This window comes from Cajanus cajan, chromosome 5 (genome assembly GCF_000230855.2).
Source record: "Cajanus cajan strain Asha chromosome 5, NIPB_CcT2T_4, whole genome shotgun sequence".
NCBI classification, from domain to species: domain Eukaryota; kingdom Viridiplantae; phylum Streptophyta; class Magnoliopsida; order Fabales; family Fabaceae; genus Cajanus; species Cajanus cajan.
The window spans coordinates 4,090,955-4,104,602 of NC_138521.1; the positions used below are offsets into that span (position 1 = coordinate 4,090,955).

The 13,648-nt window shown below is 35.6% G+C and overlaps 1 protein-coding gene across 2 annotated transcripts; it reads right to left on the minus strand.

Moving 5' to 3' along the window:
• Nucleotides 1-1,881: 1,881 nt before the first annotated feature.
• LOC109808610 (ABC transporter C family member 8) lies at nt 1,882-12,213 on the minus strand. 2 transcript variants are annotated; one of them, XM_083074761.1, is made up of 14 exons: nt 11,926-12,213; nt 10,245-11,482; nt 7,683; nt 6,606-7,324; nt 6,156-6,476; nt 5,971-6,057; nt 5,290-5,895; nt 4,462-4,626; nt 4,077-4,371; nt 3,768-3,982; nt 3,355-3,660; nt 3,185-3,248; nt 2,332-2,571; nt 1,882-2,189 (listed from the first exon to the last, which is right to left on the minus strand). In XM_083074761.1, the coding sequence occupies exons 1-14, from the start codon at nt 11,948-11,950 to the stop codon at nt 2,074-2,076; spliced, it is 4,398 nt and encodes a 1,465-aa protein (XP_082930887.1). In that variant the 5' UTR covers nt 11,951-12,213; the 3' UTR covers nt 1,882-2,073. The 2 variants fall into 2 exon arrangements, with proteins under 2 accessions (XP_082930887.1, XP_020227253.1); XM_020371664.3 differs by lacking the exon at nt 7,683 and having other exon boundaries at nt 6,606-6,989; nt 11,343-11,482; nt 11,926-12,203.
• Between the last annotated feature and the right edge of the window lie 1,435 nt (nt 12,214-13,648).

Sequence of the window (13,648 nt, forward strand, 5' to 3'; positions counted from 1 at the left end):
ATAATGCACTTATTTTTTTTATATATGTATAGAACTTTATATTTTGCACTATTCTTGTAATGTAACCAAATTTGACAATATTAATTAATTCCTGCAAAAAAAAAAAATCTACCCGCACAGAAAGTTGGAATCTCAAGCACTGAACAGGAAAATTAATAGTGCAAAAAATAGTTTTAAAGGGAAAGTCATGTACAATAGTCATTCCCCTTGTTGCTGGAAGTCATTCCGTACAAGTAATGTGGTCAAACTTTTGGTTTTTGTTTTTATACTTTAGAGCAGTTGTGTTGTGTGAAATACATGCAGCATGGTTTGGACATCCACCACTAGCTACCAAGTGTTTGGAAGAACCTCTACGAAATTTATTTGGGTTTATGAAATTATTATTACTTTTTTTATAGTTTTTTAATAGACCACCAGCTTCTTGGCCTTCCAAGGGTCGAATAGATCTCCAATCTCTAGAGGTAGCAAACTAATCAAATATATGCTTAGATGATTGCCCCTCTTTTTCTATCCATATTCATAACAAACTACCGAGTTTAAAAAAATGTGTATGCAAACCAATTGTTGAGAGACCCTTTCAAGTACTTCACAGAACACAAAATGTCGTGAATCTTCCATGATGTTTCGTCTTTCTTGACTAGCTTTCAGTTTTAGTTATGAGTTGATGAAAGCAAAGGCGATGTAGGAGTTACAAATTTGCTTGGCATGTGCGGAAGAGGAATAATATGACATTTAAGATTTGTGACTATAGGAATCAGAAATACATTATAAAATAATATTTAAATATTTTTGTTGATATGATAATGATGTAATATAGAGTCAACTTTTACATTATAAACAGATGATGCTTATTAATAATTTTTGGATAACAATTAAAAAGTAAAATTGTGAGAATTTATATTTAAAATAAACAATATCTTATTATTATGAAATTATGTGTAAAATAATATTATAAAAATAAAAAAATTACAAATCCTTTCTCTTAATATAAATATTATAGAGTTATATGTAAAATAATCTTATAAAAATAACAAAGTTATAAACCTCTACTCTTGATATAAATATATCCTTTCAAATAAGTTAAAAACATAATTTCAACACTTTTTTATTTATATCATTTATAAGTTACAATCATTTTAATATTAAATTATATTTTTTTACATGTAATAAAATTTATATTAAAGTACTCGTATCTTATATATTTTTCTACTAGCCTGAGTATTTAAATATATTTAAATGCCAAAGTAAACACTTAAATTTGTCTATAAATTTGAAAAACTTTCACATATTAGTTCTTGAAATTATGAAATTGTTAAATGTATCTATAAAAGTATAAATTCATAATCATGTTAGTCTAAAATTCAAAAATACGTGAGTAAAGCGATAATATTGATTATATTTAAGGACCAAAATCACTATATATAGTTAAATTTAAGAACTTATTTAATATTCTAGAGACTTGATAATTTTTTAGTTTTAAGTACCAATATGACGGTATCTTCCAAATTTAGGTATCAAAATAGGTGTTTACTCATAAATTCACCACCTCAAATACTTGGTCCTTTATATCCTTTAGTCAACTCTCCCTTATACTCACTTGATGGCCAAATTGATGCAACATGTAGGCTAAATATAGACTCTCTCACATTGGACCAACTAAACATTCCCCCTCTTGGCCGAAGATCCAACAATTGGATTGTCTATGAGAAACAATAAACAAGACTTCACCATCTATAGGCGTGAGCATGACTCACATCCCCTGGTGTATAAATAGAGAATCGCATCCAACCAGAGTTGATGCCATACACTACAATTTAAACCATGACGAACAGCTAACTAAATACAATCACATGATTTAAATCACAAAAAGGAAAAATGGTGTAAATTAAAAACCTCAGGTGCATTAACAAAGATTAATGCTTTTACTTTGGGTTTCTATATTATAAAGAAAATAGATGTAATGAAAATTATTCAACCCTAGATAATTTCGTATATATGTAATGAAAATTATTCAACTTTACATACTAACTTTCATATTATATTGCTTCTTCTCAGTGCTAATGTTGATGCATGCTAATCTTTTTGAAGCAAATTCGTATGACAGTTGGACCAATATTCAGCTACCAGCTTAGAGAATGAAGAGTTGGTATCAATAAGCTTTGAAGGCTTGTCATACTCAACCAGTTTCCCTGTAATTATCAGAATCAACATGAGGAAAAAGGTATGACTAGAGAAGTAGCATAGATGAATCTAAAAGAAAAATTGAAACGAACAACCAAGTAACATACCATAATTTGTTATCCCCCTTCCCCAATAATAATAACAACATACCATAAGATAGGACCATGACCATGTCACTGTCTATTACAGTTGGAACTCTATGAGCCACAGTTATAACTGTGCATTCTGAAAATTCTTGTCTGATGACTCGTTGTAGAATAACATCTGTGGCAGAATCAATGGAAGCAGTAGCTTCATCCAGAACAAGAATTATGTTTTTCTTAAGAAGTACTCTTCCTAGACATATGAGTTGGCGCTGCCCCACACTCCAGTTGTCACCTTCATCACTCACTGTTAAATTGATCAGAGTGAGATTGTTTCAGCAACAAGTGTATTTATTTTTTTGTTGATACGCCATGTGTAAAATTTTAATTTGAATAATTTGAAGTCATTGTTTCACTATTGTAACCAAGATTTGCATCCTCTCATTGTAGCTTTAAAATGATCTTATTTCAAAAGATAGACAAAACACTGTCTAGAAAGGTCTTGCATTTCCCACAAAGGGTCCCAGATTCCTATACTAGGATTCCACTGTCTACCCCTCTTCTAAAATTATATGGAATCAAAATGAAAGAGTCCATATCCCTACAACCATTTTTTTGAAGTTTTTCTCTTTGGTATATTGTATTTCTCTACCTATATCTTGATCTGTATCCAAAATTTACATGGCTGGCCTGAACCTTAATTTATTTAAAAGGTAGTTTGGTTTAAGTAATCGACAGTTCATGTAAAATTTTGTCAAATCTTTAATAGTGTGGATCAACAATACAGTTCTAATAATTTGATAGAACCAACTACATTTATTGATTGATTCATGAGGCTGGGCCTAACAATTGACATAAAGTTTGGTTGTTGTCACTTCCATTTAATTTTGTATGCTTAAAAATTCATAGATTTAACTCACCAGAAGTGTCCAAGAGATTTGGTAGACTACTAATTATTGCCTTAAGCTGACATTTCTCTAAAGCCTGTACAAATGAAAGCCAACAAAACCTTTTTTTAGTGAAAAGAAAAATGAGAAAAACAACTGAATTTATTGCTTATGTTTTTCGATTGTAGAGCCAGTTCACTTACCTTCCATATTTCATCATCAGAGTACAGGGCTAGAGGGTCCAAGTTGTTTCGAATGCTACCCTTGAAAAGAGTTGGTTCTTGAGGAATGATGCTTAGCTTTGATCTCAAATCTTTTAGCCCTATTGAGCATATATTAATCCCGTCTATAAGAATGTCACCTCTACTAGGCTCAACTAAGCGAAACAAAGCACTTATAAGTGTAGTTTTTCCACTTCCAGTCCTTCCTACAACTCCCACTCTACTCCCTTCTTTAAACGTACAAGAGATGCCCTTAAGGACTAATGGAGCATTTGGACGATATCTAATCTGAAATCATTCTACAGCAAATCAGACTTGAATTCTTTTGTCATGAATATGGATAAAGGTGGAAAAGAGGGGCAATCATATAAGCATATATTTGATTAGTTTGCTACCTCTAGAGATTGGAGATCTATTCGACCCTTGGAAGGCCAAGAAGCTGGTGGTCTATTGTCCTCTACAATTGCAATAGGCTCTGCTGGTATGTGAATGAATTGCTTGATTCTTTCAACCGAGATCACATAGTTTGATAAGTTGCAAAACATTCGAGTCAGGTGAACTTGGGTTGCTGTCAAAGAAAAAGCATAAGACAGAGAAAGTCCCACAAGGCCTGTAACCAGATAAACACAAAAAAAAGGCTAGAAATTATCAGCTAGACTCAAATATATGCTAATTTTGTTAAGTAACTAAAAAGTTAACCGTACCGGGGGCCACATATCCCTTTGGAAGTAGAACAAGAAGCAAAGCTGCAGTGAAGAGTGTCAAATTCTGAAGTACTTCAACCCATAAAATTAACCATTCAATGGCAGCATTAGAATGAAAGAACATCGTGGCATCTGTATCAACTAGGTTAAGGTAGTTTTTGAAAAATCTGTCAGCTATGTTGAAAGCTCTTATAGTAACCACACCAAGTGATGTCTCAGCAGTAAAATTCATAAGAGGAGCTTTGGTAGTTCCATTGATTCGTATAATTTCTCTTGCAGAAGCTTGATAATAGCCCTTACATCCAGGAAAAAAGAAAACACAGGTAAAATAACAAAACAATCATTACTTGTTCCCACCATTTGAGCAGGGCTAGGAAAAAAATACCTGAATATATTTTGAAGCCACCATAGCAAGAACTGCAACAATGAGCACTTGCCATGTGATAGAAACCATTATCCCAATCATAGTCAGAAGTTCAGTTACTTCAGCTGTTACGGAAATGGTGGTAAAAGGGATATCAAAATCTAAAATACTCAAATCTGACGAAGCCTGCAAGTGAGAGACATGTTGGGTCAAAGAATAGTCATAAGAATAGGAGTCTGTTTGGGTAAACTTCTCTATAAGTTAAAATTAGTTTATGCATAAATTATTTTGTAGAAGTTCTCTTCTATTAGAGCATCTCCAGCGGCAATTCTTATTGGAGTTCTTAAACATATTTCTCAATTTCCAATGTTGGAGTATGCCAAGTGGCTTCTACATGTAAGTTACGTTGCTTAATTAAGCAACCGTGTCTTAACTGACAAAAGGAATAAAAAAATATATTTTTACAGTAGGATGACAATTGATGGAGGACAGACTGCATTGGAATACAGGAAAAATATATTAATTATAGGCTCCATAGTTAAGTTAAGAACTTAAATAAGAAATTTACCATTGGAGCAATATTTTGTAAAAATTTCTAAATCTTACATGGAATAATGGGGTCCACTAAAAAAATCTAAGAAATTCACTTAAGCAACTAAGCATTGGAGATGCTCTTAGTTTCTCCAAAATCTTCTTTTTAACTCATGCATAAGCTACTTTTAACTTGTGGAGAAACTTAGTTTGATTTTTCTTCTCATTTTTCTCTCCTAGAAGTGCTTCGAGAGAAGCTTATCCAAACAGGTTCTTGATATCAGTCTTCCGATACAGAAAGGAATAAAGAAACCTTACTCGGGTCAAAATCCTCCCTACTGGGGTTGAATCAAAGAACAACATAGGAGCATTAAAGATAGCATCAGTGAAGGCACAGAAGAAGGCTTTAGAAGCTTTTAAACCAAGATGTGCAGCAAAGTAAGACCTCAAATATACAAAGATAATGCTTAAAAAAGATATCACACTATAAACTCCAATTAAGATGCTGCTAGTTACTTCTGAGATTTCACTGGCTAGAGCAAGCCAATAAGTTGATGCAGCCTGCAAACCTACAAAAGCCAACTGTCCTAATACGCTCAAACATAGAAACAAAGATCCCTTGGGGAACAAAATATAGTCACAAAAAGGCTTCCATCCAACATCACCAATCTCCTTTTCTTCTTCTTGTGTAAGTTGAACCTTGGTAGAAATGTCCCCATCACTTCCACCTTTAGCGAGATTAAAAACATGAGAATCCTCAGGCTGAACTGTAACCACATTTTCAAATTCTCTTTTGTTTGCACCGCTTTTTTCTATCCCTGTAATTGCCTCTCTATGAGCACTCAAGAGCTGTTCAAAGGCTGTTCCAGCTGTCAGCAGATCTTCATAACTACCCGATTGAGTGATTTTACCTCCTTCCACTACCTAAAATTGCAGACACAATTTGCTTACTAGCGAGTTAAGATCAAATAGAAATAGAATTTGAATATGAGATAGTACCAGGATTTTATCAACTTGTGAGAGAAATTCAACTTGATGAGTCACAAGAATAACTGTTTTCCTTCTTAAAGCAGTCATGACACAATCCTGAAATTGCATAACATAAATCAGAATAGTCTCCAGAATATGAGGGTATGAGCCTATGGTTTTCATCATTTTAAGAATCAAAAAGTGGTTCAAGTTACATTAAACAGAATAGAAGCGGTATGAGCATCTACAGCACTAAAAGGATCATCTAGGAGATAGATATCAGCATCATTATAGACAGCTCGAGCAAGTTGAATCCTTTGCTTTTGTCCTCCACTCATGTTAATCCCTCGCTGACCTATTTCTGTAAGATCACCATGGCTAAATCCATCAATATCTTTATCCAATGCACAGACCTTAATGGTATACTCATACCTGGTTTCATCCATTGGTTTTCCATAGAGAATATTATCACGAATTGTACCACTTTGGATCCAAGGAGTTTGCGAAACGTAGGCAAGTGTTCCACCTACACTAACCTGTTTTCCATTTTCATAACAACAGAAAAGAAAAAAGAAAAAAGAAAAGAGTTTAAACGTTATCACAATTACTTGGTTGTTTCATTCTTGACATGATAGTATACTAAATTTGCATGGTCAATAACTCACAGTTCCTGAAATTTTGGGTATCTCTCCAAGTATTGCATATAGGAGAGATGTTTTTCCAGCTCCAACTGGGCCACAAACTGCCACTGTCTGCCCCCACTTGATCGCAAAATTCACATCTCTCAAAGTTGGAGGCACTGATTGCTGATCCCAACTGAAGTTGCCTTCTAGGATTTCAACACTTCTGCTGCAAGAATCTTGTTTTGAAGTTCTTCTAATATCATCACTTTTTATCTCATCATCAAGCAAAAAGGTGTTGAGACGATCAAAGGATACCTTAACTTGGATCAGAACAGAAAGTGCTTCTGGAATCAATGCGACAGGCTCTCCCATGCTTCTCAATGCTGCAATAACTGAGAAGATAGTTCCAGCATTCAAAGGGGCACTCTGCAAAAGTGCACAACCCATGAAAATAACTGAAGAAATGATGGAAGGAGACATCCAATAAATAAATGCTCCATAAGCTTTCATGAACTGTGCTTCAGCCAGACATTTAAACTCTCTAGCACGAAGTGATTCAACTAACTTCTTGAACTTATCCTCCCATGATTGCAGCTTTATGATTTTCATACTACTTAGAATCTCTGAAGTTGACCTCAGACGCTCATCTTGTGCAATCATAAATTCTGACCTCCATTTTTGAAGGATCTTTGCATATGGTACATTGAGAAGTCCACAAATGAGAAGAGGCACTAAACCAGGAAGAGCACCTAAACCCACAACTGTAGAAAAACTAAGAGAGACGAGTAACACTAAAATTGTGGGTGATCGTAGCAACTCACTGTGATTTTTATTGAATAAGAGATGACCTTTAAATAGCCATTGTACAACGTACTGAATTAACAAGAAGATAATAAAATATCTTATCAAATCAAAACTTACCAAAAAACTATCTTATCTAATCTGAAACAAAATAACTCAAAATCAAATAATTCCAGATAACTAAATCGGATATCCTGGATATCTTGGATATCTCGAATATCTCGGATATCTCGGATATCTCTAGAAATTTAAGATTATCCAACAAAACTCCCCCATAATCTTAAATTTCTCCTTCTTCTTTCACCTCTCCTCATGTACCCTAGAGGTTGCTTCACGTAGACTTCTTCCTCCAACACCCCATTCAAGAATGCTGACTTCACGTCCATTTGTTGTATCTTCCATCCATGCTGAGCTGCTAAGGACAGTAATAATCGAATCTTTTCCATCCTTGTCACGGGTGCAAAAACTTCATCATAATCAATGCCTTTCTGCTGTTTATAACCCCTCGCCACAAGACGAGCTTTGTAGCGCTCTACTTCGCCATTTGCATTTGTCTTCTTTTTGTATACCCACTTCAAACCAATTGGCCGAGCTCCTGTGGGTAAATCTGTCAGCTTCCACGTCTCACTCTTCTCAATTGATCTGATCTCCTCATCCATTGCTTTCTTCCATTTCTCATCAAGTACCGCTTCTTCAAACTTTATATCTTCTGTGCCTGTCAATAGACATACTACATGTAACTCGTTAGTGGAGTTGTAGATGTCTTGCTCCTTTGCTTTGTACTCGGACGAGCTCGGAAAACTTGTTCTTGAATACCCAACACCACGTAGTCCATGCACCAACTCCTTCTTTGATAGCTCGGTCAAACCTCCAATGTTTAAATGCCCAAAACGAGAATGCCTCATCATTGCTTCATCCTTCACGTCTAGCTTTAAGCACTTATTTTGAATGATGTTCATCTCCAGTTTATACATCCGATTCTTTTTCATCTCCACTCGGGCTATTAAACGATCATGCTTGTCCTTCAAATAAAGCACTCGATCCTTCATCAGAACCGAGTTTCCTTTCTCCATCATCTGCCCCATGCTTAAGATGTTGCTCTTAAGTTCGGGAACGTAGTAGGCATTCCTTATTTCTCCAACTCGTCCATCCTTCTGTATAAACTTGATGGTTCCACGCCCTTTTACCGCCACCTTGGAATCATCCCCAAATGACACGAATCCAGCCTTTACCTTGATGAGTTCATTGAAGAAACTTTCTTCTCCACACATATGATTGCTCGCTCCAGTGTCCAAATACCAGATCGAGTTGTTTAGGCAACTCGAATCAAGCTCGGCTTCTGACTTCTCATTTGAGCTTGGAGGCTCAATTGTTGATCTCTCGACGCAACTCAAGTTTAGCTGGACCTCGGAGGCACAACTCGGACGTAGCTTGGTCTCCGAGCTCTGCGTCATCATCAAAATTCCTGCTTCCTCGTCCTCTTCTTCTGTGAGAAGATTCTCCCCTTTTTCTTCACTTCGGCTTTTAGCTCGGCAATACTTTGCTATGTGACCGTATTTGCCACAGTTGTAGCAATTTGCCGATCTGCATTCCTTTGCGTAGTGGCCGAGTTTGCCACACTTATAACATTCCACCTCGGACCTTGGCTGACTTCCTTGGCTACGATCACCTTGTCCTTGTCCACCTCCATGGTCACCTCGTCCTCGACCTCGTCCTTGATCACCTCCATGATCACCTCGTCCTTTGCCTCGTCCTCCATGATCACCTCGTCCTTGTCCTCCTGATCTTCGGCCCTGAGTGTTCCGAGTTTCATTCAAATCAAGTTGCGCCTGTAATGCTTGATCAAGAGTATTCTTCATCTTCCTCCTCCTTTGTTCGTGGGCTTCGAGTGACCCAGCGAGCTCTTCCACTGAGAGAACTGACAAGTCCTTTGACTCCTCAATTACGCATGTAATACTCTCGAAATCATCTGTTAATGATCTCAAGATTTTCTCCACAATTCTACTTGCTGGCATTGGCTCCCCATTCCTTCCTAGTTGGTTAGCCACCTTCTCCACCCGAGTTATGTACTCGGATACTTGTTCCTTATCCTCCATCTTCAAACTCTCAAACTCTCCTCGGAGAGTTTGAAGTCGAATCTGTCTGACACGGTGGTTACCTCTGTGCGCAACCTCTAAGATCTTCCATGCTTCCTTTGAAGATGCAGCGTTTGCAATCTTCTCGAAACCTGACTCATCCACGGCATTGTACAAAAAATACAAAGCCGATTTGTCCTTCACTCGTGTCTTTTCCAATGCGGCAATCTGAGCCACAGATTGGTCTTCGTCCTCCTCGGGTTCTTGGAACCCCTTCTCCACTATGTCCCATAGACTTTGGGAACCCAACAGGGTCTTCATTTGTAAACACCAATTATCATAATTGGTTTTCTTTGACAGTTGTGGTACGGTCATTCCATTCACAACCTTTGCCATTACTCTCTCTTTCTTCTTTCTTCCCCCTTCACAGGCGCACACTGTTTTCCTCTAACACTCGGCACTCAGAGCATATAGCTCTGATACCAATTTGTAGAAAAACTAAGAGAGACGAGTAACACTAAAATTGTGGGTGATCGTAGCAACTCACTGTGATTTTTATTGAATAAGAGATGACCTTTAAATAGCCATTGTACAACGTACTGAATTAACAAGAAGATAATAAAATATCTTATCAAATCAAAACTTACCAAAAAACTATCTTATCTAATCTGAAACAAAATAACTCAAAATCAAATAATTCCAGATAACTAAATCGGATATCCCGGATATCTTGGATATCTCGAATATCTCGGATATCTCGGATATCTCGGATATCTCTAGAAATTTAAGATTATCCAACAACAACACCAAAAAGGACACCAACAGCCAGAAAAACTTGCAGTGCAGAAAACAATAATGTATGAAACCACCACGGAAACTCTCCCATTCTGTAGGCATCAACTGCAATGTAATTCACAATCTCACCAGTTGAATGCCTTCTCCTACCCAAAGCTGAAAGTTTTAGTTGCTTTTGATACACTGCAGCCATTAAAGCAGATCTCATTTTCATTCCTAGCCTCCTTGAGTTAAAAGACCAATGCCTCTGAGACACAGACTCAACCACCTTGGCAAATATAAGACATCCTACAATGGCCATACCTTGTTTTAACTCTTCCTCAATGCGACTGGAATAGTTTACAAAAGCATAGACAAGTAAAGGAGAAACAACAGCACAAATTGTCCTGAGAAATGCACAAATGGCTATGAAGATGTTTTCTTTCAAGTAAACTTGAGCTATGGACCATAGAACCAAGTTTCTAGAATTGTTCCTGCCCCTCTCCATCAAAAGGGAATCCCATGCACGTGCAAACTTTTGGTAGGCATAATCAGCTTTATCTTCAGAAACAAGAGAAGGGATGTCTTCAAGTTCTAGTGGCTTTGAGTAACCCAAACTTAGTAAAGCATTCATCCAAGAGAAAGTGAATTTACTCAGAAAGGAGGCCTGGCCTAGTCCTGTTTGTTTATGGTTGACCTTATGACCTAATAATAGGGGCTCACATAAATTGGCATTTGGGGTTTCTTGTGGGACAAAGTAGCCATGGTTTTGGAATACACAGAGAGCAGTTAGAATGTGGACTGGCCATATTGCGATATCAAAAACTTGAAATGTATGATCTTTGAGCAGAATTTCAACATTGAGTGCCGAAACCAATATACATGAAGACACCCACCAAATAGAGCATAAAATTTTAATCCATTGGGATCTTTGAACAAATAATGAACCTGCTAAAGAAATCCAAACTAGTCCTCTCACAATGCAAACCAACAAGTTCAGCTGATTGAAGCCAATAGTTTTTTTGGCTAAGAGATTCCACAAACCAACAATAAAATATGCAATGCCTAAAAGAGTACAACAAATTGAAGCAACTACATGAATCCATCCCTTTCTGTAGCTACTACTTACAGGGCTTTTCTTGATCAGATTGGTGAGCAAGGATGCATAAAAGACACCCAGAAAAAAAATGTTGACAATGTCTATAATGCACCTTTGGGTGGAAAAGGAAGTCAAACTGAAATCTCCAAGGCAAATGCGTGAGAAGTTATCTGCAAAATCAGTAAGAGAGAAACGAGAGTTCATTATCTTTACATTCAAAGTTTGAAAACTTAAATAAGACATGTTTTGTACAGGAGCACTATCCCATTTCTCAAAAATTGCATTTTTTTTCTTCATAGAAATGGTTCACGCATTGTGCTAAAATCGATAATCAAGTACTAATCTACTTCGGGTGACTTGAGTTCCTTTGATCAAACATTATTTTAGTAATGAACGGAATCAATCCTAAGAACACTAGGAGGACCCCTATGTCCCAAGGCATGTCTTACAAGTACTATGGCAAAAGAGTTTGTTTCAAAAGTTGCATCTGAAGACGAGGTTGTGTTGAAGAAGAGCAAGAAGTAAAACACCATGCACACACATCTACAACTACAAGAGGAAGGGAATCAAATATATGTGAACTACAAGAGGAAGAGCAAGAAATATACTATACCTGTTGTTCTTCCCAAACATGCCATTTGTGCAGTCCAGACTTCAGAGAGTGGCTAGTTACATGCACAGCAATGAGTGGTTCAATGAAACTATGAAAGAACTTAAGTTTTGAAGAAACTAGATAGCTGAAGAAGCAAAAAATAGAACAAGAAACAAACTACTAAAAAACATAAATGCAAAATCGAGGAAGGACTGAAGGAGAGAAAAATATCTAAGAACAGCCAACGAGTGTACGTAATGTACAGTAGCAGTAATGGATAACGTACGATGAACGTAGTTTAGTTAAAGAGGTGAAATTGGATAACCCAAATGAATAAATAATTTATGTTTGGGAACCATTTATTAATGTTATTCAACAATCTATCATCACGTGTATGGCAAAAGCTACTCTCATCATTCTCCGCATTTTGTTACACTTTTTTTGTCCTATTTTTTCTTTATGTTTGTTACTCCCTTTTTTTGTCATTTTTTTTTGCACCAAAAGGTACTAAATTCATGCTCACATGTTAAGGGGTCATTTATTTGTCATCCATGTCACACTGTATTGGTACACTGTTAATTCAGCTTTAATAATGTAAAAGCATTTATATTCATGACAGAAAAATATTATTTGCCCTAGTACATTAAAAATTGTTAACGGTTGAGATTTTTCTATTATTATAATTAAATATTTTTAAAGTCTTTGTAGTTTTTTTATTTTGTTTGTAAATTTGGTTATAAATTACTTATATTAAAAAAAGGAAGTTATATTGATAAGTGATATTTACTTGTTTGTTTAGTTATATTTTATTATTTACTTTATCCAATCGGGATTAGTTAATTTTAATATTTAAGCACTTTTTATAAACATTTTCAATGTGTGCAAATTGAATTCATAATTCAAATATATCATATCAAATTTTACTACCTTTTGTGTGTGAAGTTGCAAAGTATAATCTCAACCTATTATATTTGTTCTTAGTCATACAACCCTGTTTTTCATGTATTTTTTACATGGTATCAAGAGTTTCATTGATCTTTAAGGGTTTGTGAGAAGAAAAAAAACAAAAAAAAAGTAGCAAGAAAGTTCATACAAAAAAAACTTTTAAACACAAAAATGGCTTCTAATAGTAATTCTTTATCTGTAGAGGTTTGAATCTAAAATCTCCTCTCTTGAAGAGAATAAATTTTTTTCTAAAATATTAATTATAGAGCTTGTGAATGCGTTACAAGCCATTGAACAAAGAAGATCTTTAAGGATCGAAGAAAATACTAAAAGTACTTATGTGGTGTACATAGGAGGAAAAAAAACAAGAAGGCAACAAGCTAGCAAAGAAAAAGGTTGGAAAAACAAGTTTCTACCATGCCACCATTGCAAGAAGAACAACCATACTTAAAATTTTTGTTGGTTTAGGCCAATCATTAAATATAGGGGTTGCAATCAGTTTGGTCATATGGAGAAGGTTTGTAAAAATAAAATAAACCCACAAGAACATCAAGCCCAAATTGCAAAGCATGAAGAACAATATGAGAAACATTTATTTTCTATTACACGATATTCAACAAGCAAACACAAAGAAACATAACTCATAGATAATGGATGAACAAATCATATAACTTATGATGCTGCAATTTCTAAGAAATTAAATTAGTCCAACATATCCAAAGTCATAATGGAGAAAATGTTGACGTTAAAGGTAAAAGTTGTTGAAACTCTTTCAAGTATCAAACATATTTTAGATGTT